Here is a 27,958-nt window from a genome sequence, read left to right on the forward strand (position 1 = left end):
AACAGTGCCCTTTATTTGAATCAAAGAGGATATTTTTGTACAACTCATTTGAACAGGAAATACTTTTTTGTTCGCAAACTACAGCTTTGCATGTACATCAACTCTGAATTACATATTTAAAAACATTTTTTCAATTTCTGGTCTAGTTTATAAAACATGACATAAGACACCAATTAAGCACTCCTGACAGAAAGCAGGATATGATGTCCAACCCACAAGAAGAACTTCCTTTCTTTCTTTTGAAGAACTTAATTTTTCTTGTACACGCACAGAAAGTGTCCTCCACTTGGAGAACAAAAACATGGAATCTCATTCACTCATGACAAGTTGGTTTCCCTAGAGCTACACACAGATACAGTCCTGTAAGACAAAGCATGTGTAAGATAGATAGGACATCTTCCTAGCCCAAAGACTACAGTCATATTAGGGAATCAAGACACTGCGTAGAGATGGGATTAGGTTCCCTGTCCTTTTTAGGTCCTCAAACTGTGCTCCCTATTTGGCAGTCAGGCACAAGGACAAGCTTTCAGCCGACAGTCTACCAAAGAGATCTTAAGAGATTCTGTTAGAGCCGTTGTGTGTTTTTAAATCTAATTGAGTAATCGGTAGCCTGGTCCCAAATCTATGTGGCTCCACGCCGGACTGGTTATCTTCCCCACAGACCAAAACAAAAGGACCCTCGTGAGAACATGGTTTAAGACACAGGTTCGATCGCTATCAGCTCATGCTTGTTAAGACGTAAGAACCTGTAGTTCAGTAACAAACCTGCTTCAGTTTGGAAAAAAGGACAAAGGTTAAAAATCTAATTAATTAATACTGAAACTTAAAAAAGAGAAATATCCTATTTAAGTCCAAAGGAAAACATCGTAATTATTTTTACAAAACATAATATCACATCACAAATGCACTCCCAAATTAAAACAGTGAAAAAAATGGTGCGCAAAAGGAAATCCAGTGAAGAGAGCAATTTAAGACACCAATAAATAGCCAGTGTTTTAACCAATCAGGAGCTTCCGTGGTTCATACACCGTAGTCCTGACCACCTGTCCTACCCTCTAATCTCACCCCTGTTCCCTCTCCAAAACAAAACAAAAAAACATAAATATAAAAGCATCTTCTTTATATTCCATGTCAAAAAAGTACATAAATAAATACAAAATTAATAAAAACTGTTCTTGTCGTTAGTATAAAAATCGATAATAAAAAAAGGAAAAATCTTTAGTCAGGTCTATTGATCTTGTCCTCTGTCTTGAAGAACAGGTGTTTTTATTGTTCTGTTCATATGTGTTTGTTTCCGTATGGCTGAGTTTTGTCTATTTGAACTGGTCTGGAATCAGGTTCATCTGAGAGTGGATACTCGTAGGTGGGCTCGAGATGCCCTCTGACCAATCGGACATGTTGGAATGTGGAGATGAGCTGGACCATTGGTCAGGAGATCCGGGGGAGGGAGTTAGAAAGGGGTGGTCGGGCACCTGAAGCTGGTGATTAGGTGTGTTGTCCATGGGGCCAGAGTAGCTGTGCTGGGATGGCGGGGTGAGGAACTGGGTTCCCAGGATCTGGGTCTCCTGGGGCATGATGGTGTGGACGGGCATGGAGCGACCTGACCCGTCGGACCCGCTCAGCTCGCTGCTCAGGAAGCTCTGGCTGAGGTTTTGGCCGGCCGTGGTGGAGTTGGAATTCTGATGCTGGAGCTGGATGTTCTGCCGGGAGTGGATCTGGCTCTGGTGCTGCTGCATCAGGTGGTTGGAGGAGCCCAGGTGGCTGGTCTGCATGCTCTGGTAGCCCATGATCTGGGACAGGGTCGCCGTGGAAACACCATGGAGATTTCCCATCATGCCGTGGGACATGGGTGGGCCTTGGTTGAACCCTCCCTGCTGGGCCATGCCAGCGTGCTGCATCCTGGACACCCAATCACACTGGCCGCCGCGGCCCCCAGCGCCGCCCATGACCATACTCATGGTGCCCTGGCTGCTGGGGCTGGAAACGGGCATGTGGGAGAGACGCGGAGGGTTGGGGTCAAAGGTCATGCGACCCATGTCCTGCTGACCCTTGCCCATGCCCATCTGACCCATGTGGGTGTCGCCATTGCCCTGCAGGTGGTTGAGGGACATGGGTGGGGACTGGTGGAAGGGGGACGTCATCTGGGGGGATGCCACATCGGAGAGGTACCCGTGAGGGGACTCCAGGGAGTCGACGGGGGACAAGACGGACGAGGTGTCCAGCAGGTTCCCCTTCCCGTCCACAGACTTCTTCTTCTTCACCCTCATCTCCTTCCCTCCATCCTTCCCTCCTTTCCCCCCGGAGCCGGGCTTGCGGACCTTCTTCCCCGAGGGCGTGGGCTTGAGGCTGCCCAGGTACCCGTTGGGCGAGCAGAGCGGCGGGGACAGGCTGTTGGCGCTGAGCGGACCGCTGTGGAGCCCGGGGCTCCTCACCAGGTTGTACTCGTCCAGCAGACGGACGATGTCATGGTGCATGCGCTCCTGGGCGATATCCCGGGGCAACTGGTCCAGGTGGTCGGTGATCTCACGGTTGGCAAAGTGCTCCAGGAGGACCTTGGCTGTCTCGTAGCTGCCCTCCCTGGCTGCCAGGAACAGAGGAGTCTCCTCCTGGAATCACACACACACAGGAAGCAGACATACCGTCAGACCACTGGCATAAACACACTTGCTGTGACCCACATGAGTGTGAAATGGTGTCATTTTATAACCCTCTGAAACCCTATGCAAAACACATATTTACAACTTCTGTGAAAGCCATATGTTTGTTCCCCAATAAAAATGTACAAAGCAACAAGTTTACAACCCAAAAGAATGTAAAAGCCATTAGCTTTTAACGTCCTTTGGGGGGTACATATGGTGCCCAGGTGGTCACTGGGCTGGAGGGCGGCCATATTGTTTACCTTGTTGTTCTGCATGTCCTTGTTGGCTCCGTTCTTCAGCAGCACCATGGCGGCCTCCACATTGTTCACGGCTGCTGCCCAGTGAAGGGCAGATTTACCTGGAGAGAGGAAGGGGAAAAAAGCGAGAGAGAGGAAGAGAAGGGGAAGAGATGGAGAAGACGAATTTAATAGATATAACCCACATTCCTAGCCTACCCACAGTTTAGTCACAGCTTGCGGCGCTAGGCGAGATAAGACAAAGAAGTGCAGGCAGGGGGAACGTACCGGCATCGTCGATGGCATTGGCGTCAGCGTGGCAGTTGATAAGCTCTTCCACCATGCCCTCCACGGCCAGACGGGCAGCCAGGATCAGGGGGGTGGTGCCGTCATGCATGCGCGCATCGAGGTCGGTGGCCCGATTCCGGATCAGAATCTGGAGAGAACGGTGGAACGGAGAACCTTGTTATCGCGAGTGATTTTTTTGGACGCTTTTTTTTTGGGTGTGACTTATATGCACTTATATAAGGAATGTCGTAGTTTGTCATTCGTTCAACATGTCCCTCTGTGACAAGACCCCGGGGGGGAAGGGGCGTACCTGGAACACGCCCTGCGCGTCGGCCGCCACAGCCGCGTGCAGCGGCGTCCTGCCCATGTTGTCCTGGACGTTGGCGTCGGCGCTGGACTCCAGCAGGCGCTTGGCGGCGTCGGAGCGGGCGTAGCGCGCCGCCAGGTGGAGGGCCGTCTCGCCCGTGCGGTCCGTCTGGTTGTGGAGGTTGGCGCCCTGGTAGATGAAGTCGGAGATGATCTCGGCAGACGGGTCCTCCTCTTCCTCCAGGTTGCCCGTCTCCACGCCTCCCCCGCTGCACGAGGCGATCATCAGGGGGGTGAAGCCGTCTGAGGTGGGGGGAGGGAGAGGGAGAATGAGACCAGAGTCATGTAGACAGTAGGGAATATGTGACCTTCAAATCTCTCCACCAATCCGGCGGGAGGACGAGGGCGCCGGGTACTCACCGGGTCCTCTGACGTTTACGTCCATGCAGTCGTTCTCGATCTCGCCCTGCGGCGGCGTGGGGGCGATGGAGGGGATGCGCAGGTCGGCCGCGTCCAGATGTTGCTGCGTCCACTTCCTGTGGTCGGTGTGGTCGTCCAGGTCCAGCATGGCCTGCTCCTCAAACTGACACACGACGACACGGCACTTTACAAACACACTCTTCTCCAACACAAACAGCAGGAAGTATTACGGAGAGCGGCCGTCTCCTAAATATGATGTCATACCCTGAAGCGCCTGGAGTCTGGCTCCTCCTCCCCCCACTCTGTGTGCGTATCGTCCATCAGATTGATGTCAGAGTTCTTCAGAGGCCTGGAGGACGCGTAGAGAAAAAAGGTTAGATACCGTAGGGTATACATGACACACACACACACACAGTTCTGTTATCCAGCTTCGTGCTACTTACTTGAGTCCCACAGAATCCTCCCCGACAGGCTCCCTGCGCTTCTTCTTGCTGGGCTCCGACACCTTGAAGCCCTCAGGGAACCACAGCTGGCCGTGCTCTCTCCTCCTCTTCCTGCTCACCAGCACGCCCAGGCAGACAAATCCCAGCGCGGCCAGCCCCAGGAACACCACATACATGGGGTACAGCTCTGTGGAGGGCGGGGTGGGTCTCACACCTGGAGGAGAGAGGAGAGGTCAGACTAGGGGGCCGTGGCGGGAGCACGGTGGAGATGTTTCGCATATCGGAGCGAAAGGAAAAAGGCGAAGGGGGGGGCGAAACGGGAGGGTTCACTCACTGGTGACAGCCTCGATGTAGGGGACGTTGAGATTCCCACTGGAGGCAAGCGCTCCGAGGAAGGCCGCCACATCGGTGGCGCTCTGGAAGCACTCCTGGGACTGCTGGTAGCACTGGCGGTTATCGATCTCCAGGTACACCACTGACCTAGAGAGAGAGAAGGGGGAGGGGCAGAGGGGGTGGGGGGAGCGGGATGGGAGGGATGAGGAGAAGAGTCAGGCTCTTGTCTTACCCTACAGATCTACACAGCAGAGCTATACTCTGTGTCTGTGTGTCTTACTGCTGGTCATGTGACTCACCCTTTGACCTGCATGGGGTCCAGTTCTCTGCGTCGGCGAGGGCTGATCATGGAGCTCACGCCCTCCTTCATCTGGCCCAGGACGTTGGCCGGCACCCCGGCCCAGTCGGGCCAGCCCTCGGTGGAGCGCTTGACGTTGTGCTTGGCCAGCTCCTGCTCGCTGCCGTAGTACGGGAAGATCATGGGCTCGCCGTTGGCGTCGCGGCGGAAGATCACGTTGGTGTGGAGCACGCTGCTGAGCTCGCGAAGGAACGCAGACGAGCCGTTCTTCAGCTGCTCCGGGGCGATGTGGATCACCAGGACCAGGTGGCCGTCGGCCAGCTTCTCGGGCATGTTGTTGGCGCAGTCCAGCCCGTCCCACTCGCACTCCGCGTTGTTGCATCCCTGGTCGCAGTGGCCATCCGCATAGTGGTCCTTACAGTACTGGTCATACAGAGGACTGGGAGGGAGAGAGAGAGGTATTTCATTACTGGGCTTTCAATTTTATGATTGTTCTGTAATAAACTACATATAAAGTTCTAAACTTCTTAGAGCTCAGTCAAAGACGGCAGAGGAGGGTTTAGAGGCCAGAGGGGGGTTTAGAGGCAAGAGGGAGGGTTTAGAGGCCAGAGGGGGGTTTAGAGGCCAGAGGGGGTTTTGAGGCCAGGGGGGGGTTTAGAGGCCAGAGGGGGGTTTAGAGGCCAGAGGACCTCAGTTGTAGACTCACTTGCACTGCCCTTCCTGGCTCTGGCAGTCGAAGCCATCGTACAGACACCCGGGGCTGTTGCACTGCTCGTCGCACTCCCTGTTGTTGAAGTAGCGCCAACATTGGAGCGCCGCCGAGCAATTCTGCCAGGGATCGTCGAAGTTCAGCGAGCAGTCGCCGCCGTCCCAGCCGCACGCGTGGTTGTTGCACAGCGAGTCGCAGATGTGGTTGCCCGCCCACTCATCGCACTGCTGGATCTCGCAGCTCACCTCCACCTGTCAATCAGGACAGACGTCAGTCATTGGTTGGTTCTAACCAGGAAGAGAACCACACTGTGCGACTACATCGTTATCTTTTATTTTATTTTTTATCCATTATACCTTGCATCATACATGTACACCTCAGTCTCATTTAGTTACGGAACTAAAGCCAATCAAATCTATTATATCGCCCCCATCACCTCGGGAGGGGGGGTGATGTCCCTGCCGAACCCTCCAGGGAAGGAGTAGTCCAGGATGTGGCAGAGCAGGCCATTGAAGTGGGAGGGGCAGCTGCAGTGGAAGTAGGGGGCGTCGGTGATGCCCTGGCAGGTGCCGCCATTGTAGCAGGGGTTGGAGTTGCAGGGGCTGTCGGTGGGGGTCTGGCACTCCGGCCCCGTGAAGGTGACGGGGCAGAGGCAGCGGGGGCTCAGGTGACCCGACACGCACGTGCCGCCATTCCTGCAGTTGAGGCTGCCGCAGGAGCGGGAGTCGTACTCGCAGGAGGAGCCGGTGTAGCCCTGGAGGACACAGGCAGGGGTCAGAGGTCAGATATGAGCAGGGGTTGGAGGGTGAACTTAAAAGGCTTTTGTTTGGAATTCTGGATGGTTCTAGAAGGCTCTACTCACCGGTGGACACTTGCAGATGAAGCCATGCGGCGTGTTGCTGGCCACGGCGCATGTTCCACCGTTCCTGCAAGGGCGGCCCTTACAGCCATCGAACACCTTGTCACAGCGTTGGCCTGGACACCACGGAGAGAGAGGGGCAGGGGTTACTCATAGCACCACATACACCTGTCTGTCTGTGTGTGTGCCTGTGTGTCTGTGTGTGTGTGTGTGTGGTAAGAGTGGGTTCTGGCAGCTTACCTGTGTATCCTGTCCGGCACTCGCAGCGGTAGCTGTTGGTCAGCTGGATGCAGTTGTAGGACCCTCGGGGGTCGCAGGGGTCCGACAGACACTCGTTGACGTCGCCCTCACAGCGCTCGCCCACGTAGCCGGCGGGACACAGGCAGTGGTAGCCACCCACCCGGTCCAGGCACTTGCCATTGTTGAAGCACTTGGGCTCATTGGTCAGTGGGTCTGTGGAGGGGTTGCAGTCATCCAGGTTGATCTCACAGTGAACGCCTGTGAGAGGAGGAGGAGGGGGGGGGATGTTAAATTATATGGTATTGTTTATCCTATGCACCTTCCTGCCACAGAAAATTCCTTGTTTCTGTGAACTTACATGGCGGATAAAGCCCATTCTGATTCTGAGTTAGTGTGTGCATGTGTCAGTGTGTGTGTGTGTGTGTGTGTGTGTGTGTGTACCTTGTGTCCCTCTGGGGCAGGAGCACTTGTAGGTGTTGATAAGATCGATGCAAGTGCCTCCGTTCTGGCAGGGCTGGGACAGACACTCGTTGATCTCCTTGGAACAGTTCACACCATGGTAGCCTGGGAGACACTGTACACACACACACACAGAGAACTGTTAATACCCAGAATCCCTTGCCAATAACGAAAATATTATGTTTATAGTATAATGTGCCCTTGACAAACATGAATATGAAACATAGAAACAAGAACCTAGTCAAAAACCTAGAAAACGATTGTGTTTGTGTGTGCTGAATGCTCCATAGCCCCTCCTACCTCACAGCTGTACCCTCCCAAGTAGTCGGTGCAGGTGGCACCGTTCTGGCAGGGGTTGGGGGAGCACTCGTCCACCTGGTCCTGACAGTAGCTGCCCGTGTAGCCCGCCTGGCAGCGGCAGTAGTGGGTGTTTCCCGCGTCCAGGCACTGGCCAGAGTTCCTGCACAGGTGGGCCACCTCCACACCTGACACGACCAGCAGGGGGCAGACGTTTAGCGCGTTCAAATGTGTACACAGACAAACAGATGGACAGACAGGGCACACGCACTCTCTCACTTGTTCCAAGCGCACTCTTTTGTTCCAGGACACAAACTCTTTCCCTCTCCGAGGACACCGACGCACACACACACGTTCTGCAGAGGGATGTTACCTTGCCGCTTGGCAGCCACCTCGCAGGACACGCTGGGGATGTCACAGTAGAGTCCTGTCCAGCCCGTCTGACACTGGCAGGTGTAGGACGCCCCCTGCTGCCAGCACGAGCCCCCGTTCTTACAGGGGGATGAGTCACACCAACGCACCAGGTTCTGGGAAGCGGGGCGGGAAAACACACATTCTCACACGCATTCCAGACCCGCATTTAGTAGACACTATCTGACAACTGGTTAGGTGATCAAATGCCCTCAGCAGACATGGCCGTGTATGGCTGCCCTAAGTCCTTGTGCCCACAGTCAAGATGGCTGTCATCCCCCTTACCTGGCAGTCGATCCCGATGTATCCTTGAAGGCAGGTGCACTTGTAGGTGCCGTAGCTGTCCAGGCAGGTGCCCCCATTCTGGCAGGGCTTGGAGTCGCACTCGTTGATGTCATGTTGGCAGTAGATGCCGGTAAAACCAGGGAGACACAGGCAGGTGAAGGCATTGATCCCGTCCATGCAGGTGCCTCCGTTGAAGCAGGAACTAGGGAGACACAAGTGGACAGGGGAGGGGTTAACTCTCTGGATGCAGAGACAGGTCCTTAGCTCACCTCTCTCATGAGAGTCAGTAAGCTTGCTAGCTGGCTAGCTAGTATTGAGTTAGCCAGCATAGCGTAGCACGGTGTCCGAGTGCACGTCTGCATGTCATCAAGGGGGGGAGGGGGGGGGTCTCCATACCTCTCAGTGCAGTCATTGGTGTTGATCTCACAGTTGATGCCGCTGAACCCAGGGGGGCAGGAGCAGGTGTAGCTGTTGACACAGTCGGTGCAGTTGGCCCCGTTCTTGCAGGGGTTGCTCTCGCACTCGTTGATGTCCTCCTCGCAGCGACCCCCGCGGAACCCCGGCAAGCATGTGCACACAAAGCTGTCCACGCCGTCCCGACACAGGCCACCGTTACTGCAGGGGTCTGGGGAGACAGGGAGGGAGGGAGGGGGGAGGTCAGATTGACTGATCCAGATCCAGTTTCAGTCCCACGGGCAGAGCTGGGACCTGTAGTGGCGTCCTAACTAAGATGGCGTCTTGTCTTACTGGGCTTGCAGTCGTCTATGTCCGTCTCGCACTTCTGGCCGGTGTAGCCGGGGCGACAGTTGCACTGGTAGCTGCCCACTGTGTTGTGGCACGTGGCGGCGTTGCGACATGGACTCTTCACACACTCGTTGATGTCTATCTCACAGGTCTGGCCTGGAGGGAGGGAGGGAGGGGATGAATTGCAGGAAGACGGATAAATGAACGGTTTGACGGAAAGACGGATGGATGAATCCATTGCTAGACAGCTGGGTAGAGGGATGGATGGGCAGGTGTGGGTGTTTACCTTGCCAGCCCTCGGGGCAGACACATGAGAAGCTCTGGTAGTCCTCTGACTCCTTGCACACCCCTCCGTTCTTGCAGGGACGGGGGCTGCATGGGGCGAGCAGGGTCTCGCAAGTCTCACCTTGGGATGGAGGGGCTCACAGTTAATACCTGGCCTGCTGTGGCCAGTGTGTGCATTACCACGCAGCCATGCCTACTGCAAACACCCATTAGACCCCACAATATCAAAACACACCACCTAGATTAACTGCTATGCAAACACTCATCTCCTATTAATTGTAAACCATTTTTAGTATTGCATTGTGTTTTGGGACTGAGTGAGGACTGCCTTCTGCAATACTAGCTGGTTGCCTCCAGCAGGCCCCAGTAGTGACATCAGCTTTTAAAGCCCACTTTCCATCCACTTCCCTATCCGTTTCCACAGCAACCTGACCAGGCAGGAAGTGCCATGCCATTTCCTGCTATTGTGCAAGGTCACAGACAGGAAACAGGAAGTAGACGTACAGGGAATGGAACTGGCCTCTGTTCCCAGCCCTGGCCGACTCACAGGGTATGTTATTCCAAAACGCACACACACACAGTTATCCCAACTCAGCAGATGCTGGGCGGATTTTTCCACTTTGAGTAAAATGGACCATGACACAGGCTGCGCCTGTTTTCCATACATCTAGTGGTCCACGGTAACCTGGTGCTCTCTAAAACAACACTCTATGAGATAAGGCCATGTACAGAATAACATGAGTGTGTGTCCAGTGTCCAAACAGCACGTATGTTTCTTATTAGCCAAAAGTTAGCATTGAGGCGTTTGATCCTCCATGGGAAAGCACACTTCAGGTGTGTGACATGGTGTGTGTGTGACCAAACCGTGTGTGTGTGTGTGGGCCGTACCAGTGTAGGGCAGCACACAGTTGCACTTGTATCCGGCCACGTCGTCGATGCAGCTGCCCTGGTTCAGGCAGGGGTTGGAGCCACACTCGTTGATGTTAGTCTGACAGTTAGGACCTGCAGCCGTGGCAAGGATTAGAGAACCACACTCAGAACACCGCACACACAAACGGGTAGACAGAGAGAGAGAGAGAGAGAGAGAGAGAGAGAGAGAGAGAGAGAGAGAGAGAGAGAGAGAGAGAGAGAGAGAGAGAGAGAGAGAGAGAGAGACAGAGAGAGAGAGAGAGAGAGAGAGAGAGGTGTTATGGAGCTTACTGACCACTAAACCCAGCTCTGCAGGTACAGTGGTATCCGCTGGTCATGTCCTTGCAGGTTCCCCCGTTCATGCAGGGGTTGGACTCACATTCGTTGTTGTTGATGTCACAGTTGGGCCCGCTCCAGCCCGAGTCACACAAGCACTTATAGCTGCAACACACACACACACACACAGGAAGAGGGGTGAGAAATGTAGAAGAAACAAGAGTGGTATGACAGTGTGTGTGTGTATATATGAGTCAACGTGTGTGAGTGCTATGACAGCGTGTGTGTGTGTGTGTGTATATATGAGTCCACGTGTGTGAGTGCTATGCGAGAGAGAGTGTGTGTGTGTGTGAGGGGGGCCGTGCTCACCCGTTGACCAGGTCCTGGCATCGCCCGTGGATACAGGGGTTGCTGCCACACTCGTCCACCTGTGCCAGGCAGGTGGCGTCGTTGTAGCCCTCCGGGCACAGGCAGGTGAAGCTGCTGATGCCGTCGATGCAGGTGCCACCGTTGTGGCACGGGTTGATGGCACAGTCGTCGATATTGATGTTGCACATGGTGCCTGGGAGAGGGGCGGCACAAATATTTGAGGAGACGTCTAAATGACACCTGTACGTTATATATAATTATTTCTTCGATTGATATGAAATACATATTTATGTAAATGTACCCCAAAATCCTATGCTAGCCCACAGACAATTACAATGAGCACCCCCCCCCCCACACATGTCCAATGGTATTAGGATATGACCAGTGTATTAGCATTCAGGGCATGTTGGGCTATTGTGTCGCGAGCACAGCTGGCCAGCATGCTCTGGTATTCTTTAATCCTGCATAAGTAGCTGAGCAGGGGGGACAATGCAGCGAGGGCTGTGGCCCCGGGCTGAGGGCCCTGGAGAGAGCAGGAGGAGGAGGCTAGCCTGGGGGGGATTAGCCCCAGCCTCTCTTCCTCTCCCTCTCTATCTGTCGGTCTCTCCATCGCTCTCTGTCTGTCTCTGTCTGTCTCGGCCAATGATAAAGAGGCAGACTGGTGAATAGGGGGAGAGGGAGGGAGTTTCAGCTGGGGGTGGGGGGGTTGCAGCTCAGATCTGTTATCCTGTGACAATGGGCCACACAAAGGCCCCGCCCTCACCCCCCCCCAAAGGGCAGCTTGGGGGGGGCAACTTCACCCACTGCTGGTTTCAGGGACAGAAGGCCAGGGCCCCATTTCACACGCGGCCAAGCAACAATTAACCCCCGTCGGATAACTCCCCTCCCTTCCCCGTCTTTCCTCCAGCCTCCCTAGACCCCCCCCCCCCTCCTACCTCCCACCTCCCCCCACCCCAATTCTCTTCATCAATCAGAGAGGGGGAGGCCCAACTGCCTGTTGTACAATGACAATGCCCCTCTGTCCCTGAGCCTTGCCCTACCTCCCCCCCTCCCCCCCCCCACACACACCTCCCCTCCCTCCCCTGCACACTGAAAAGAGGACAAAGATGGGGGGGGGGGGGGTGCAACAGCCCGCACCCACTTCTACCAAACCCTTCATGTAGAAGAGTCCACACACACGCATACGCACGCACAAAAACACTTGGAACCGGTCAAACCAGGCCATGAAAGCAGACCCTCTTGGGAAAATCGTGATGGTAACTGTACTTCGTGGACAGTTTGTGGAAAGTTTTGTTTTTTTTCTTCACACCAATGTCAACACAAGGGGAAAAGTTGCCCAGTGAGTTCATTCCGCACAGTGTGTCAGGATCAGGTCAGGATTTGGGATTGGTTTGGTACAGAAGAACTGTTACTGCCTGAGCGAACAGCAGACATGTGTTTAAAAGGTCAGGCTCTTCCTTTTAAAAAGATCTCCTTTCAGTCTCTATCAGAGCTAGGCGTTGTAGAGCCTTTTCATAGGCAGAACAAAAGCCGCTACCTGAGTGTGTGAGTGTGTGTGTGTGCCCTCCATGGAGAACCCGACACCACTGTTCTATTGGAGTGGGTCCGCTAGCCACCTGTTCCCTCTGCCCCTCCCCCAGGCCCAGGGGACCACCCACTCCCCTCCCTGGCCCCGCCCAGCACTCACCTGTGTAGCCTGGCTCACACGCACACTCGTAGCCATTGATCTTGTCGATGCACCTGCCGTAGTCGCAGGGCTTGCTCTTACAGTCGTCCAGGTTCACCTCGCAGTTGAAACCTGGTGGGACGCCACAATGCAGGGGATGCCATTATTATTGTTCGCCGTATTATTGTTTTATGTTTACTGTTTATGTTTACTGTATGTGCACCTGCCCACCAAAGTAAATTCCTTGTTTGTGTAAACGTACTTGGCGAATAAACACATTTCTGATTTTGATTCTGATTAGACTGCTACTGTAGTCGTGAAGTGATGTCACTAGTGTGTGTCTGTAGGCACTATCTGACAACTGTCTTTGATCTTCTCCTTTGTGTTTGACCAAGGGTGTGTGTGTGTGTCTGTGTTTTCCCAGTGTGCACAATGTGTACACTGTGTGTGTCGGTCTGGTTTCCCCCCCAGTGTGTGTGTGTTTGTATATATGTGTGTGTGTGTGTGTGTGTGGGTTCTTCCATGCGTGTGTGTGTTTGTATGTAAGTGTATGTGTGTGTGTGTGTGTGTGTGTGGGGGGGGGGGGGGTTCTTCCCAGTGTGTGTGTGTTTGTATGTATGTGTCTATGTGTGGGTTCTTTCCTGAGTGTGTGTGTTTGTATGTATGTGAGTATGTGTGGGTTCTTCCCAGTGTGTGTGGCTCTCTCACCTGAAGTGCCCTTGGGGCAGGCGCACACGTAGCTGTTCTCCCTGTCCTGGCAGTTGCCCCCGTTCTTGCAGGGCTGAGACAGACATTCGTTGATGTTGGTCTCGCACAGACGGCCAGTGTAACCAGGGCGACAGTAGCAGGTGAACGATGCCAGGCCGTCTTTGCAGGTGCCGTAGTGACATGGGTCCGAGTAGCACTCGTCGATGTCCGTCTCACAGTGCTGGCCTGTGTAGCCTGGAGGGGAGGAGAGGGGAGGGGTGAGTACTCTTGACAAGAACAACTAACAGACACTGGAAAACCCAGTGTTTTCAGTCCAGTATTGGAGTAGAAGAGATAAGTGCTAGCAGGTTGTTTTAGTTAGTTTTCTTTTTACAGTGAGAGAGGTGAGATGGAGGATACCAGTGAATGAGTGTGTGTATGTAGATGAGTGTGTGTGTGGGGGTGTATACCTTCTGTGCATTCACAGGTGTACTTGTTGGCTCCGTCGGTGCACTTGGCCCCGTTCTTGCAGGGCGTGCTGGCACACTCATCAATGTCCACCTGGCACAGGCTACCAGAGAAACCTGGAGACACCATTCAAGTTCATATCTGGGCTCTCTGTTTGACGGTTCAGTTGTTGTTTAGCGCTTCCAATTCATTATGTTTTAGATATACAGTTTTGTTCGTCCTCCTTGTAAAAAGTCTAGTTTTACGCCCAATAAGAATGTAGGGCTCATTCAGCTGGTCATTTCTGCAGATGCGATTGGATCAGAGTCTACAGGAGGGCCTCAAAAGGCGGGAAGCTTCAAACCCTAATCCAGTCTTTATCGTGGTTTCCACGGTTACAGTGCATACACAGGATGAAAGAAAGTCTGAAGAAGAGAAACTAATTTGCATATAAACTAGGACTTGGGGACCCTGAACTTCATAACGGCCTTCCCCCCCCCCGTACTGCAGGGGCTCCACAGACATGTCTTTCAGACTACTGCATCGTCACCCCGGTCCGCCACCCTGGCTTTCAGCACTAAGCTCCCGAGCAAACTGCTGTGCCCGCCAGTTATGCTAATGACTCAGTGGCACTGGTGCATTCTCTTCCTCCCTCTGTCTGCCTGCCTCTCCCTCTGTCTTTCTCTCGCCCCTTCTCTCTCCCTGACTCTCTCTGGGTTCGCCTTCTCTCTCGTCTCTATCCCGGTCAAACGTCTTTCGCTGGAAAATCATTTACTTTGAATATTAGACACAATTCAAAATGTGTTTGTTTTGCCCGTGGCCCTCTGTGAACCCCCACCCATCTCCACCCCCACCCCCACCCTCTCCACCCCCCACCCACCGGACCTTTCTTCCCACCCTTCCCTCACCTCCATCCCTCGTTCACTGCATCTGTGTGTTCTCACCTTTGGGGCACTCGCAGTGGAAGGAGTTGATCCTGTCGATGCACTTGCCGTTGTTGAGGCACGGGCTACTGGAACACTCATCTGTGTTCGTCTGACAGAACACACCCTCGTAACCTGCGTGCAACACACACACACACACAAAAAATAAATAAATGTCAACATGCCGTCAACTGACATCTCAATGGATGTCCTTTGTTTGAACACAAATCTGCCACTGTCTATGCACAGGCCATGACAAAATACCCCCCCCCCCCCCCCCCCACCCCATTAGTGGCACAGTCCAGTGGTCCGTACCTGGCATGCAAATGCAGTGGAACCCTCCAATCTGGTCCAGGCAGGTGGCGTCATTCTGGCAGGGGTTGGATATGCACTCGTTGACATCCATCTCACAGCGCGGGCCCTCGTAGCCTTGGAGACACCTGCACTGGAAGGAGCCCTTGGTGTTGAGGCAGCGTCCGCCATGCTCGCACGGGTTGGCACCTGGACGACACACACACACACAGGGACCTCAGTGAGGGGAGACGGGAGAGAAGCAGAGAGGAAGGAGAGGGGGAGGAGAGGGGGAGGAGAAAGGCGCCTACCCAAGGAGCACTCGTCTATGTCCTGGTTGCAGGCGGAGCCCGTGTAGCCGGGAGGGCAGGTGCAGATGGCCTTGCCGTTCACAGGGTTGGTGTCACAGTTGGACCCCTTCTGACACGGGTTGCTGATGCAGGCGTCGTCAAGGTGACAAAGCAAACCTGGAGACGGGACGCGCGGAAATAAGAAAGATCTTTTTTAACACACCCTCCCGTCTTAACCACAGCAATTTCGGCGCCGACCTGGGTTTGATTGAACACTTTGAAGTGTTTGAGGGTACGTTTGATTTCAATGAAAGTGTCTCCTTTTGGGATGCTTCCCATGGGGTTTGACCTTAGTTGGTGAACTAAATCAAATGCTCCCAGTCCTGCTGGACCTAGGTGGAGGTGGTGGTGGGGGGGGGGGGCGTACCTGTGCGTCCGTGCGGGCACTCGCAGAAGAAGGAGGCCACGCGGTCGTGGCATGTGGCGCCCTGGTAACAGGCGGCGCTGGCGCAGTCGTCGATGTTCTCGCTGCAGTCGTCGCCCGTCCACCCGTTGACGCAGACGCAGTGGTAGCTGCCGTGCGTGTCGTGGCACGTGCCGCCGTTCTGGCAGGCGTTGGGCATCAGCTCGCACTCGTCCACGTTCTCGGTACAGTACTGACCTGGGGGGGGGGGGGAATATGAGTGAATGAATGAACAAGGATACGACAAAGACTTGGGTACAATACGAGATATGTGTTTCCGTTTTCCGGCCAAATCTTTTTTTGGGGGGGGTATTTGCATTGCGTGCTGTGGGAGCACATATCCCATCTCTTCTGGAGAGAGCGTCAGTGGGAGTGTCTTTACCGGTGTAGTGAGGGGGGCACTGGCAGTTGTAGGTGTTAACTCCATCCACACACAGCCCTCCGTTCTGACAGTTGTGACCGGGACAGTCATCGATGTTATGTTCACAGTTCTGCCCTGTGAAGCCTGGGGGCACAGAGAGAAACATTGAGACAGGGGCGACACAGAGCAAGAGTCCAGAACACAGGCCCCACTAGGAGCTGCAGGCCCCAGTAGGAGCTGCAGGTCCCAGTAGGAGCTGCAGGTCCCACTAGGAGCTGCAGGTCCCAGTAGGAGCTGCAGGTCCCACTAGGAGCTGCAGGTCCCAGTAGGAGCTGCAGGTCCCAGTAGGAGCTGCAGGTCCCAGTAGGAGCTGCAGGTCCCAGTAGGAGCATGATGCAAGCGAGATGCCACCCTCTCTCTATCTCCTCTTATCTCCACAGTGTTGTGTGCTCTCCGGGAAACACCCTTCCTCTCATTGTCGTCGTGTCGCTGAGGAAGATAAGACGCGTGTATTCCCACGGCGGCCCGTTTGATGTCGCGCACATCAAACGGGATGTCCCGAGGTGCCGCTGGGTAATGTAGGCGTTTTACAGCGCCTGGTCTCTGATTAGCTATCAGCCCAAAGATTTCAGCTGACCTCATGGCTAACGCACAGATACCCACACAGGCCCTACCAAGAGGTCCTCTGGTATTCCCATTCTATCATGTCGATCCACGAGAGTGGCACGGTGTGTGTTGAACTTTAACTCAACTCAACCCCCTCCCCCCAGCACACACACTCGCACATTCACACAATCACACACACACACACACACACACACACACACACACACACACACACACACACAGGGTTAATTATCAATTGGCCACTGAACCTTGCTCCCAATTGAAAGTGAAATGTAGCTGTAGCCCAACTGACAAAAATGTTGGTATTCTTGGTGGTTAGGGGGGTAATGAAGGGCCCCAGTAGTGAGAGTATCTGGGGAGTGTTGCTGTCTCGCCTGTGGGCACAGCTGGCCTCCAGCCACAGGTTGAGTAACAGCTCTAACCACAATGCCCTCAGGAGAACCACAGCCTTACACAACACTGGGGAGGAGGGGATGGGAGGCAAACGTACCAACAAGATTAGAAAAACAAGTCAGTATGTGTGTGTGTGTGCGTGTGTTGGGGGGGTTATCAGGAGGAAACGGCTGTGCCTCGACATCCTGCCAGCCATTGGGGGTGATAGACGGTGGCAACAGGGGAAACTGTTGGGTTCTCCTGCAGCCTTCAACGGGTGCGATCCCAAGCAGTGAGCATGCCGTAGCCCTGAGCTAGCGATCCATGCTAACTACATGGCCGTAGCCCTGAGCTAGCGATCCATGCTAACTACATGGCCGTAGCTCTGAGCTAGCGATCCATGCTAACTACATGGTTGTATCCCTGAGCTAGCGATCCATGCTAACTACCTGGGGCAGAGGAGAAGTCCTACCTGGCAGGCAGCTGCAGTCGTAGATGGTGTCTCCCTTCTGGACACAGGTGCCCCCGCTGTGGCAGGGCGAGGGGCTGCAGGGCAGGTAGGGCGTCTCGCAGTGGGCGCCGGTGTACTCCTGGGGGCAGCGGCAGTGGTAGGAGCCCACCTCGTTCACACACACCCCGCCGTTGCGGCACGGGGACGGGGTCTGGGCGCACTCGTTGACGTCCTGCTTGCAGGTCTGGCCGTGGAAGGAGGGCGGGCAGGCGCAGATGTAGTGGAACTCGAAGGGGGAGCACTGCCCGCCGTTGGCGCAGGGGTTGGAGGCGCAGGGGTTGGCGAGCTGGCACGTCTTTCCTGAGGAAGGAGCACAGGAGAACAAGCAATGAGGAGAAACTAAGACAAACCCCCTAAGGAAGCCAGACACTTTTGCACCAAAAGTGTTCGCAAATCAAACGCGCCTCAATTGACTTTGGAGCACCTGCCGGGACTGTTTATTCGAATAGGGTGCGTGTGTTTCGTACCTGACCAGCCGGGTGGGCAGCGGCAGTGGTAGTCACTGAGGGTTTGCAGGTCGCAGGTGCCTCCGTTCCTGCAGGGGGAGCTCATGCAGGCGTGGTTGGTGGGAGTGAGGCACAGCCGGTCGGAGAAACCCAGGCGGCACACGCAGCGGAAGTCGAACGTGTTGCCGTGGGAGACCGAGCGGCACTCGCCGCCGTTCCTGCAGAGGGAGGGGCTGCATGGGCTGGGGTACTGGCACCTGCTGCCCACATAGTCACTGGAACACCTGGTGAGGGGTGAAGAGAGAGGAGCAGAGATGGAGAGAGAGAGAGAGAGAGAGAGAGAGAGAGAGAGAGAGAGAGAGAGAGAGAGAGAGAGAGGAGCAGAGATGGAGGGAGGGAGAGAGAGAAAATGGTTAGGAACTATTTGAGGGGTTCCTTTTCAATCAGTGAAGATGAAGACCACTCGGGGAAATTGTACATGGAGTCCACAGTCATTTGTTATAGTATCCAGACTCGTTTTTTAACCTCCCAACAAGCGTCCCCATTGCCCGAGGCACTGTGGGACAATTTATCTCATGAAACAGCAGGCCAAAGAAAAAGGGAGGGAGAGAGAGAGAGAGGAGATGGTAGGGGAGAGAAAGAGAGCGAGAGAAAAAGAGAGGGGGGGGGGGAGGCTGGAGCTCCTCTCAGTTTCCCGCTCAGCGAGGGGGTGGAGGGGGGCAGGGGTTGTTGTTCTAGTTTGGCTCCCTGGATTAGGCCCCCTTAGAACTCTGAAAACACACTCTGCTGGGACAACAGACGCCACAAAAACAGGCTTGGGGGACCGTCGCGCCGTGCTCCATGGTCCCGTTCCCAGCTACCTATCCCCCTCCCTGGCTGTCCACACTCATCCCATCAGGACCAGAGAGATCAAGGGGGTATGGCGGCCTGGGCTGCCCAGACATGGACAACCACATTCAGGCTCTAAGCCCCTATGGAGCCCCTCCTCCCCTCCATACTCCCACCAAGGACAAACATGGCTACAGTCTCCCAGTTTCAGTTTAAACTGACTGGTAAACACCCCCCCACACACACACACACAACATACAGCTCTGCCATTGGCTAGTTGGGAACTCCAGGCTGTAGGCACCACATTTCAAATCACACATGACTCTATGCTGCTCATAAATACATGACATTTCATAGATAGTTGGACTGTGAATACAAAAATTCAAAAAACGTGAGCTTGGGTGTGCATGTGTGTGGGGGAGGTGGGGGGTGAAAAGAGAGAGCGTTTGTGTGTGCGTGTGTGTGTGTGTGTGTGTAGGGACTGGTGTAACCAGAGGGGTTCTGCTGAGCGGAGGAGGGGTGTTTAAAGGGGTGTTTATGTTTAAATGTCTGTGTGTGTGAGAGAGAGAGGGAGAGAGTGTGTCAGAGGGGGCATCTGTTGGCTTCCTAGGATCTCCACAGGGAGCAGGTGCGCATGTTAATGAAGGCAGCTGTTAGACAGAGCTCCTCCCCCTCTCCCCCCTCCCCCTGTCCCCAGATGGGGGATGCTGACAAACCTCTCCTTTTGGGACACAAATGACTTATGCGAGGTCAGCTGTTACAACTTTTATCTCTTTCTTCCACACTCCATTCTCACACCTCTCTTACCTGTCCCTCCTCCTGTCATTTCATCACTGTCCCTCTCTTCATGACATTTCTACACTCTCTATCCCCCTATCCTATCTCTCAATCGCTCCCTTTATCTTTCTGTAAGTTGTATGCTTGTTCCTCCCCGTTCTTTATTCTCTTTTACTCTCCCTGCCCCACCCTACTCTCTTTTCTCTCTGTCCTGGGTTCCTCCCCTGGCTGTCCTCAGGAAGGGCTGCGGTGTGTATACAGTGCAGGTCTCAGATATCACACCTGCCTGTTGACACACACGGATACGCAGGCAGCCAGCCAGCCAGCCAGTCGTCCTCCTGCAGCAAACTCTAATAGCTCCCTCCAATGCACACAGGCTGCTGCCGGTCGCAGAAGCCTGCTAAAATAGTCTGTCTGGCTTTGAAGTCTCCCTGGCTCCAAGAGACTTCACTTTGCACCTCTACACCAAAGGTAAACAGAGCCTTGGAGCACTTACTGGAGGGAGTCAGAGTGGCTTTAGGGGTCTTTGTATTGGGGCTCACATAGAAACGACTTTTGTGAGAGAAAAAGACGGTGGTTGTGAGAGACAAAAGAAGCAAAAGAAGGTTTTTGTGTGTGTGTGTGTGTGTCCTGTCCCCTCACTGTAATGGATCTTCCTTTTGGTCGTAGTCAACCCTTAAACCCCCCCCCCCCCCTTCCACCCCACTCACATACACACATGGGACACCACCAGGCCACGGCAACACAGCCCGGCAACAGGTCTCAACCAGCGATGCAATGCCCCCTTGGGCCACAGCAGATGCTGCCCTGACCCCTGACCCCAAACACATTTGTGACTCTGGAACAACCCCCCCCCCCTTCCTCCCAAACTGGGCCTGATCTGCCATCTGCCACTCTGGGGTGACTTTAACCTCCCCCCCTCCTCCCTCCCCCCGACACACAAAGGCAGAGCCACTCTCACTGTGTAGGGGACATACCACTGCTGTGGAAAATGTGTAGAAGAGATGCAGTGTGTGTACGTGTGTGTCTGTGAGAGAGAGAGAGAGAGAGAGAGAGAGAGAGAGAGAGAGAGAGAGAGAGAGAAAGATAGAGCGAGAAAGAGAAAGAGAAAGAGAAAGAAGAGTCTCGTGCCTTTTACCATCATCCTGTTTGTCACGGTGATCTCCTCCCCCCCCCCCCCCCCCCCCCTCCTCTCACAGGGGGTTTTTGTTGGGTAGATATTCAGCTAGTTCCATCTAATCATTAGCCAGGACCAGACCCAGACATCTGCCAGAGCATAGAACAACCCTGGTGGGGGACATGAGGGACGGCCAGACCTAAGAGGTCCATCAGTATAACTGTCAGGTAAGACTCAGAAAAACCGTCATCTTATTTTCTCCATTAGGCCCTTTGTTGTCAGTGGTCTGTTTCTTACTACACTGATATTTGCCTGCCTGCCTACCTGTCTGTGTCGGAGTGACACAGAACATTTGCACAGCATGTAGAAACTGGCTGAACCCTTTCAGTTGGCACACCAGCTTCAAATACCTAGACAGACTCACAGACAGACCGTTTATTTTTAGCCTCATACAACCCTCCAAGCTTATATTAATATTGAGCGGAAACTTTTATTCTAAACCACATCATCACCCCCCCCACACACACACACACATACACACACATAACCGCCAAAGAGTCAACACCACCCTGACTGATGTCTCTAGTCAGATCACTTTCATACATGGAATTCCAAGCCCCCAAAAATACAGACTCATCCTCAGAATAGCACGCCTGACATGCCAGGTGGGTGTGTGCGAGTGAGTCTGTGTGTGTGTGTGTCATCCACCTTCAGCTTCCGGCGGCAGGTTTATTTCAGTGGCGGCAGGAGGGGTGTGGTCCGGCGGTCCTGACATGGCCGCCACATTCCACCTCAGGGTCTAATCACAGATAAACACCTGCCCGCAGAGGCCCCGCCCCTAGCTCTGCTTACCGTCGACAACACATATTCCCCTGTGACCTCTGGTTGGGGTGGGGGCAGTATAAAGGGCTGTTTTGATGGAGCTACAGATCCTAACGGATAGGACAGGACGCTGATATTACTCTTTGCCCCCCTTCCAAGACCTTCTCAACCCTCCCTGTCACACAAACGACCCCAGCAAACGAGCCCTTCCTTCCCCTACCGTACGCCCCAGTGCCAGGCTGGGCCGTCAGAGGAGCTGGTGTGTCTGTGTTTGACAGGCCGTGCTGGGGCATGTGATCGCTCAGCACCCTCTACGGTGAGCCGTGGCCTTATCTCGGCTCCTCACCAGACAGAACCCTCCGCCCTCTGATCTCCGAGTCGTGAGGATCTCCAGACATAGTGCCACCGATCCCCCCCCCCCCTACCCCGATGAGCCTCACAACCCCCCCCCGCCCCTACCCAGACCAGCCTCACCTCTCCGGGGCTCCTCCTCTATGTCCAGCCTCTCTTTTTGGGACCCCAGAACCCCACTCCACCTCTGTTCTCGGATCCTCGCCTCAGCCTCACCTCTCTCCCCCCCGCCACACACACACCCCACCTTCCCCCCAGGCCTGCAACTATGAGGGTCTTAATTTAGGCCTGGAGGAGATTAGAGTACCTCCTCACCCCCTGGTCCATATCAGAGGCATGTGGGGAATGGTGGACCCTCCGGAGGGGTGTGGTGGTCCGGGGCTTAAAGTCCAATAAAAGTCCAACACCAGCCTGGCCCGGCTGCGCTCAGCACACTTGACCCTGGCCTGCACTTGGCTGCTCCTGATACGGCCAAAAGCCACGACAAGCTGAGGTTTACCAGAGCATGTGTAAAAAGAGAGGGAGCACGAGAAAGAGAGGTAGCAACAGAGAGGGAGAGAGTGAACAAGATAAAGGCGGGGGGGGGGGGGGGGGGTGAGATCAAGTGAGTGGATGGAGGGATGGAGATCTGTCTCCTTAGTGCAATTCGACTCTCTACTCTGTACATACCTATACTGGGAGGGGTATACTAGATAGGCCTACTAGTCTAAATGGATGCTTGGAATGTTTACATAATACCGATTTCACAATGAATCTGTACCAGACAGCACTGTGAAGAAGAAAAAAACACAACTCACTGCATCTTTAATAAGATACACCAGGGCAGGTTCACATTCTAGACTAGCTGAAATGGAGTCACACTTTCACTTTTCTATCTGGGATCTATTTTGGATCAAACGTTGTACGTTCTTATAGTGGTGGGGGGGACAGTCAGCCAGCGTTTTCGACAGACAGCGTGTGTGTGTGTGTTTTAGGTGTCTATTATTGAACAGCTACTTCAAACTAAAACAGCGTCTTTGACAGAGAGAGATGAGAGACAAGCGCCAGCCTTGAACAGGACAGGGGTCACTACAGCTGAGGTGGCAGGGTAACTATGCCTCAACCCTACACCAAGGCCAGTGACCCTGTGACACACACACCAAGTATATAGTATGCTAAATTTGACTCGCACATACACGCACGCACATGGCTGTCCCCAATAAGCCTTTAACTAGTCTGTACAGCCCGAGCGTTGAAGCACTGTGCGAAACAGGAAACTCAGGCTTCCAGTTCGCCTCTCACTTCTTCAAATGGTGTCTGAGGAGGGCTTCTCCCCAACCAACCACAGGCCAGTAATGAGCTTGAAACGACAGCAGCGAGGTGCCATGAGGATGTACGTTGGCGTGTTCACAGCAGAGTTCACATCTGAGTCAGTGACCTCGTTGTAGAAGATCGAATACTTTTCAGATGGGGGGGGGGGGGGGGGGGGGGCGGGGGGGCTGAATGGGAAGAGAACGTAAAGATAACAAAACGTGTGCGAGTTTCCTGTTATCTAATCTTATTGATAGAGTTTGTATCACGTACTACCGTCGAAACACCCTTTTATCCATTTCTATCCTGCGATAGGATCCCTCTTGTGTTGCTTCTGTACATTCCCAGACAGATTAGTGACTACAAACAAACATTTTGCAAGCAAACTTGGATCCGTTTGGGTTCCTCGCCACCAACATAACCTAGCTACTAGAGTGTAAACAGGACGTACGCTAGCTCCTGTGCTAGGAATGATCTGTGTAGAAAGGCTGGGATATTTTTTTTTTTAAGTCTATTTTTGGCACTGAAGGACAGAAAACACCGAACGGGTCGGAGGCGGGGTTTTATTTTAGAAGAACTTCCTGTTTTCTGTGGAGGACTAGGAGCGTGAGGACCCACGGGAAAGCAGAGCGGAGGGAAACTGGTCTGGGGTGCCGGGTCACATCCTGAACTAAGGCCCGCCCCTCTACATTCTGGACCAACCCTAAAGCTCTACTGCTCTATTCCCAAAGCAAACCCAGTGCCCTCGACCAATCATCAAGTCGATCGGTGCTACTGCCTCACACTCTGGGACAAATAAACAGTGGCACGGTGGCCTCTCAGCATGGACATTGCACGTTCTCCCCATACTCACATTCCCTCCGCAAAGAACCCCACTAAAAACGGAAACCGTTGCTCTCCTTCCCCTGCTCCTAGCCAGGACATGGGCGAGCCAGCGGACTCGGCCCCTGCACCCTGCCAATGTGGCTGTCTACTGTTCCTGGCTGCCCTGGAGGGAAGGACAGCATCGGGATGGGACGAAAGTCATTTCTCCGGTGGACACCCTGGCATGCGTGCGCGTGTGTGTTCCGCCCCTCCGTGCGCGTGTGTTCACATTGTGTGAGGTGAAGAAAGGGTTGTTGTTGTTGTCCATCGACCAACAACGAGGAACTGGAGAACTCCTAAACACTCTGCGTGTGACAATGATCTGCTCGAAAGTCGTTGACGTTAAAGATGTACGTTCAGCTTCTTGCCATGCTCCTTTACGGGACACAACAATGTGTGTCGGGGCCTTCCACAAAACACAACACAGAACTCTGGAAGTCCCCATACTTTTCTCGTTCTTCCTGTATGGCTGCATGATCGCATGGAGGAACATCCTAAATTGGTTTTTCTACCTCTACACACACACACTTAATGTGTCCTGCATGCCTCGGTGAGTGTACGCCTCAGTGAGTGTGGCCTAGTATGAATAAACATGGCCTTGATAATTATGCAGGGAGCCGTGGTCGGGACGCTGCCCTCTGACCCCATCGAGCCGAACGCAGACACACCTCAACCACCACCACCATCGTCATCCTCATCCCAGTATGGTGGATGGCTGTTGGGCTTGGTGAAGAGAAGGAATGACTGATGAGAAGGACAGAGGGAGTGAAGTGAGGAGAGCATGGAACGACAACCTTTCCCATCCCCCCAATAAACCCAGAGGATACTGCAGCTTCTGCTGCCGGTGGGAGCTGAAAGGCAGCTTTGTAGGGGGGAGGGGGGGGGGGGGGGGGAGCGTGTCTTTCAAATCAGATATAATTGAGTTGTGGCCCCCAGGCTAGCGTGGTCTAGTGTGGATCCCTCTGAGGGCGCCCTCTGTCTCAGCCAGCCATGGACAGATGCCCCCAGGCTCCGCCCACCCAGAAGATTCACAGCAGAGATAGAGAAAGGACACACACACACCTGTGAACCAGGGGTTGGATGGATGAACCAAACACACACACACACACACACCAACCACCAGGATGGTCAAGCAAGCCATTATTCCTACACCTGTTACCCACAGTTATTTATTTTTGTTTGTCTCATTTGAAGAAGAGGAAAAAAATCCTCCTGAACTGAAGCAGACTAGCATATCTGCTTCAAAAATATCCTACACACAGACTGTGTGTCTTTCTCTCTTCAAGACACATCCCATTTGGGCATGAGTCGACAATCACTCAAGCCTAAAAAATCTCCTTTCCTCTCCTCCCCCACTTGTTTGCTTTCAAATTTCAGCAGTTTACTCCAATGAAGACCCCCCTCACACACACACACCCTGATAACATCCAATCCAATTACATCTCACAGCCATCTGCTGCCAATGGGAGATCCCAAAGGAGAGTGCCTATTCAGCCACCAAAAGGCAGGAGGAGGGAGGGGGTAAGTGGGGGTGTCGTGCAGGGGTTTGGGGTGTACTCTGGAGTTTTCTTTTGGAGTGGGGTGGTGCGTGTGTGGGGTGGGTGGGTGGGTGGGGGTAGTTGGTAGTGTTCTGGGAAGCCCCACTCTGATTAGTCACACAGCATTGCCCTGGCTGGGAGACAATGGGAGCCGTGCGGCAGGCCTTCCCCAGCTGTCGCTCCATGAAAGAGCAGAAAAACAAGATTTAGGGCTGGGACGCGTCCCCTCACTGCGCCGGGGAAGGCTCCTGCATTCATTAAAGACCAGCCAGGAGGGGAGGGGAGAGGGGGGGGGCACCTTTTGTCCGGCCACCCCTCTCTCACCTCTTCTGCGCTGTGGAATGAGGGCTCTCTTCTCTCACTACCTTTTTGTTTTTTAACCTCTCCTCCTTTGGTGTTTTCTTTAGGGGAATGTGTGCCGGTGCTCAGGAGGGGGAGGTTCCTGGAGGGGCTAGGGGAGCGGATGTCCACCGAGCCCCAGCAGAAGCTGTGCCTCCCGGGCCCCTGGTTGCCCGGCAAAGCCGCCCCAAAAAAGCAGGAATGATAGAGGGGCCCCCTCACCTCTCTACCCTACTGCACCCTGAAGTACCACACAACACTAATCGGGGGCCTTACAAATACACCAACACCGCTCTCTGGACCTTACTGACTAATCCTGCTCTACCACAGAGCCTGAAAGAAGTTCACACAGGCCCAGCCCTCGATCTCCAGCACTGAGAGGAGACCTAGACCAACCTCCAATCCCTTAATGAGAGACTCTGGGAGCCTAAATTGAGGCTGAGCCTTGTGGTTTTAACTGTGTGTTCACTGTTCACACACTGGTTAATAACATGGTGGCTGGGTTTTTTACACTCACTTGCATTCTCCGTTTCCGTCTGGGGAGGCCTCACACCTCCCTCCGTTCAGACATGATTCAGTGGGCAGAGAGCATCTTAGACCTACGGAGAAGAAAGAGAAGGGTTACAAAGCAGCCATAGACCATCTCTTGCATTTTCTCAGGCATTCATTTGCACTCCAATGTACACTAAGACAATACAAACCTTTTTTTTTTTTTATTCTAACTGAGATTATTATATTATTATTAAAATAAACAAATTATTTTAAATAACTTTAATAGTGATATTGAGTAACTTGGAAGTGTATTTTCATTTATTCATTCGTTACAGTCATCTGCGGCTTCCCAAGGGACAGCTCGGGCTCGTGGGCACGGGAGGCCAGCGGTGGCGCGCGTGGTGCGTGGCTTTGCAAAGCACGCTCTCGGGGAAAGCGCAACAGCTGCTAAGCTCAGATGCGCTAACAAAAGAAATCAGAGTCCAGCACGAGCCATAAAACACTCTCCAGTGGCATTGTTTACGGGCAGACGGGAATAACAGCACCCCCCACCCCCACACGGGACTCACACACTCTCCCACACACAGAGACAAAAGACCCCCATTCCCTCTCCTCACCCCTCACCCGCTCCGGCAACACACGCACAAACTTCTTTTCACCCATTATCATGATCCCCGTTCAATTCCACAAATTTGCGCTCGCGCCACCAAAGTTTTTCCGGCCCAAACCGGGTCAATGTGAAAAAGGACAAATGTGCACAAAAACTAATTATAATACTGACTTTGACTAGCTTGTAAAATAAGCTTAGTAAAAATTATCTTAATAGTAAAAGTCGAACTACCTGCCACACTGTCAATGTTTTTATTTGGGTCAAAATTAGCATGTTCACTAAAACCCCACCTATAAATGGTTTGGAACTCTTTAAAGCCAACACAAACATCAAAATGTTTGCATCAACTGTCTCTGAAATCTACTGTGAGCACAAAAATAGTTGCACGAAGCCGATGTTCCAACAGTTGGCTGCACGACCCAGCGCTTGGTTCCCATGAATAGCTCCTCAACGATTGAAAATAGTTTTAATAATTGACTATGCTTAACGATGCAACAAAAATGTCGATAGAATGTTTTAAAAGCTGTTGCATCTTCAAAAACTATGCAAAATGTACTTCAAATTAGACGCAGTTTGAACATTGGGAGTGAAAAATCGAACAAAATCAAGTTGGGGCTCTAACTTTTCTCAGTCACAAAGATTTCACTTCAAGATTGGGAGGAATACTCGCAGTTACTAAAATTTATATTACGAGACATTTGTAATATGGAAGCTTAATTTGCGATCAATTTACCTTGTGTTCTGACGATGGCTGGAATCAGAAATATCAGTTTCACAAAGATATGATACATTCCTTCTCTTCAACTTGACAAATGTCGTACAATTCCACGTGGGGTGTGCATAGATCCACAATTCGTTAACTCCAGAAGCGGCTCGAAAATAAATAAATATCCTTTTCTTAAATAAATAGAACCAGCCAGACGACTCACTCGTGAGCGGATCGTCTTGGGGGAGAACTCAATACATAGATGTTAACGCGCTCGCTCCTGTGTTCTGAATGATGTACCTCGCGCAACTCTGAAAGTTCTTCCACTTCTCCA

At 53.2% G+C, this 27,958-nt stretch overlaps 1 protein-coding gene across 1 annotated transcript; it reads right to left on the reverse strand.

The window, feature by feature from the left end:
* On the reverse strand, positions 1 to 27,890 carry notch1a (notch receptor 1a). The gene is made up of 35 exons (XM_067249856.1): positions 27,652 to 27,890; positions 26,334 to 26,415; positions 17,912 to 18,174; positions 17,406 to 17,744; positions 15,956 to 16,078; positions 15,538 to 15,771; positions 15,132 to 15,287; positions 14,845 to 15,030; positions 14,551 to 14,664; positions 13,630 to 13,743; positions 13,181 to 13,414; positions 12,494 to 12,604; positions 10,807 to 10,999; positions 10,457 to 10,602; positions 10,141 to 10,254; positions 9,254 to 9,373; positions 8,971 to 9,123; positions 8,620 to 8,848; positions 8,224 to 8,425; positions 7,901 to 8,054; positions 7,531 to 7,715; positions 7,213 to 7,345; positions 6,772 to 7,029; positions 6,535 to 6,647; positions 6,109 to 6,426; positions 5,670 to 5,923; positions 4,965 to 5,402; positions 4,667 to 4,812; positions 4,333 to 4,546; positions 4,154 to 4,238; positions 3,890 to 4,052; positions 3,474 to 3,772; positions 3,164 to 3,311; positions 2,900 to 2,997; positions 1 to 2,606 (listed from the first exon to the last, which is right to left on the reverse strand). The coding sequence occupies exons 1-35, from the start codon at positions 27,707 to 27,709 to the stop codon at positions 1,314 to 1,316; spliced, it is 7,470 nt and encodes a 2,489-aa protein (XP_067105957.1). The 5' UTR covers positions 27,710 to 27,890; the 3' UTR covers positions 1 to 1,313.
* Positions 27,891 to 27,958: the final 68 nt, after the last annotated feature.

Source organism: Osmerus mordax, chromosome 14 (genome assembly GCF_038355195.1).
Source record: "Osmerus mordax isolate fOsmMor3 chromosome 14, fOsmMor3.pri, whole genome shotgun sequence".
NCBI lineage: Eukaryota > Metazoa > Chordata > Actinopteri > Osmeriformes > Osmeridae > Osmerus > Osmerus mordax.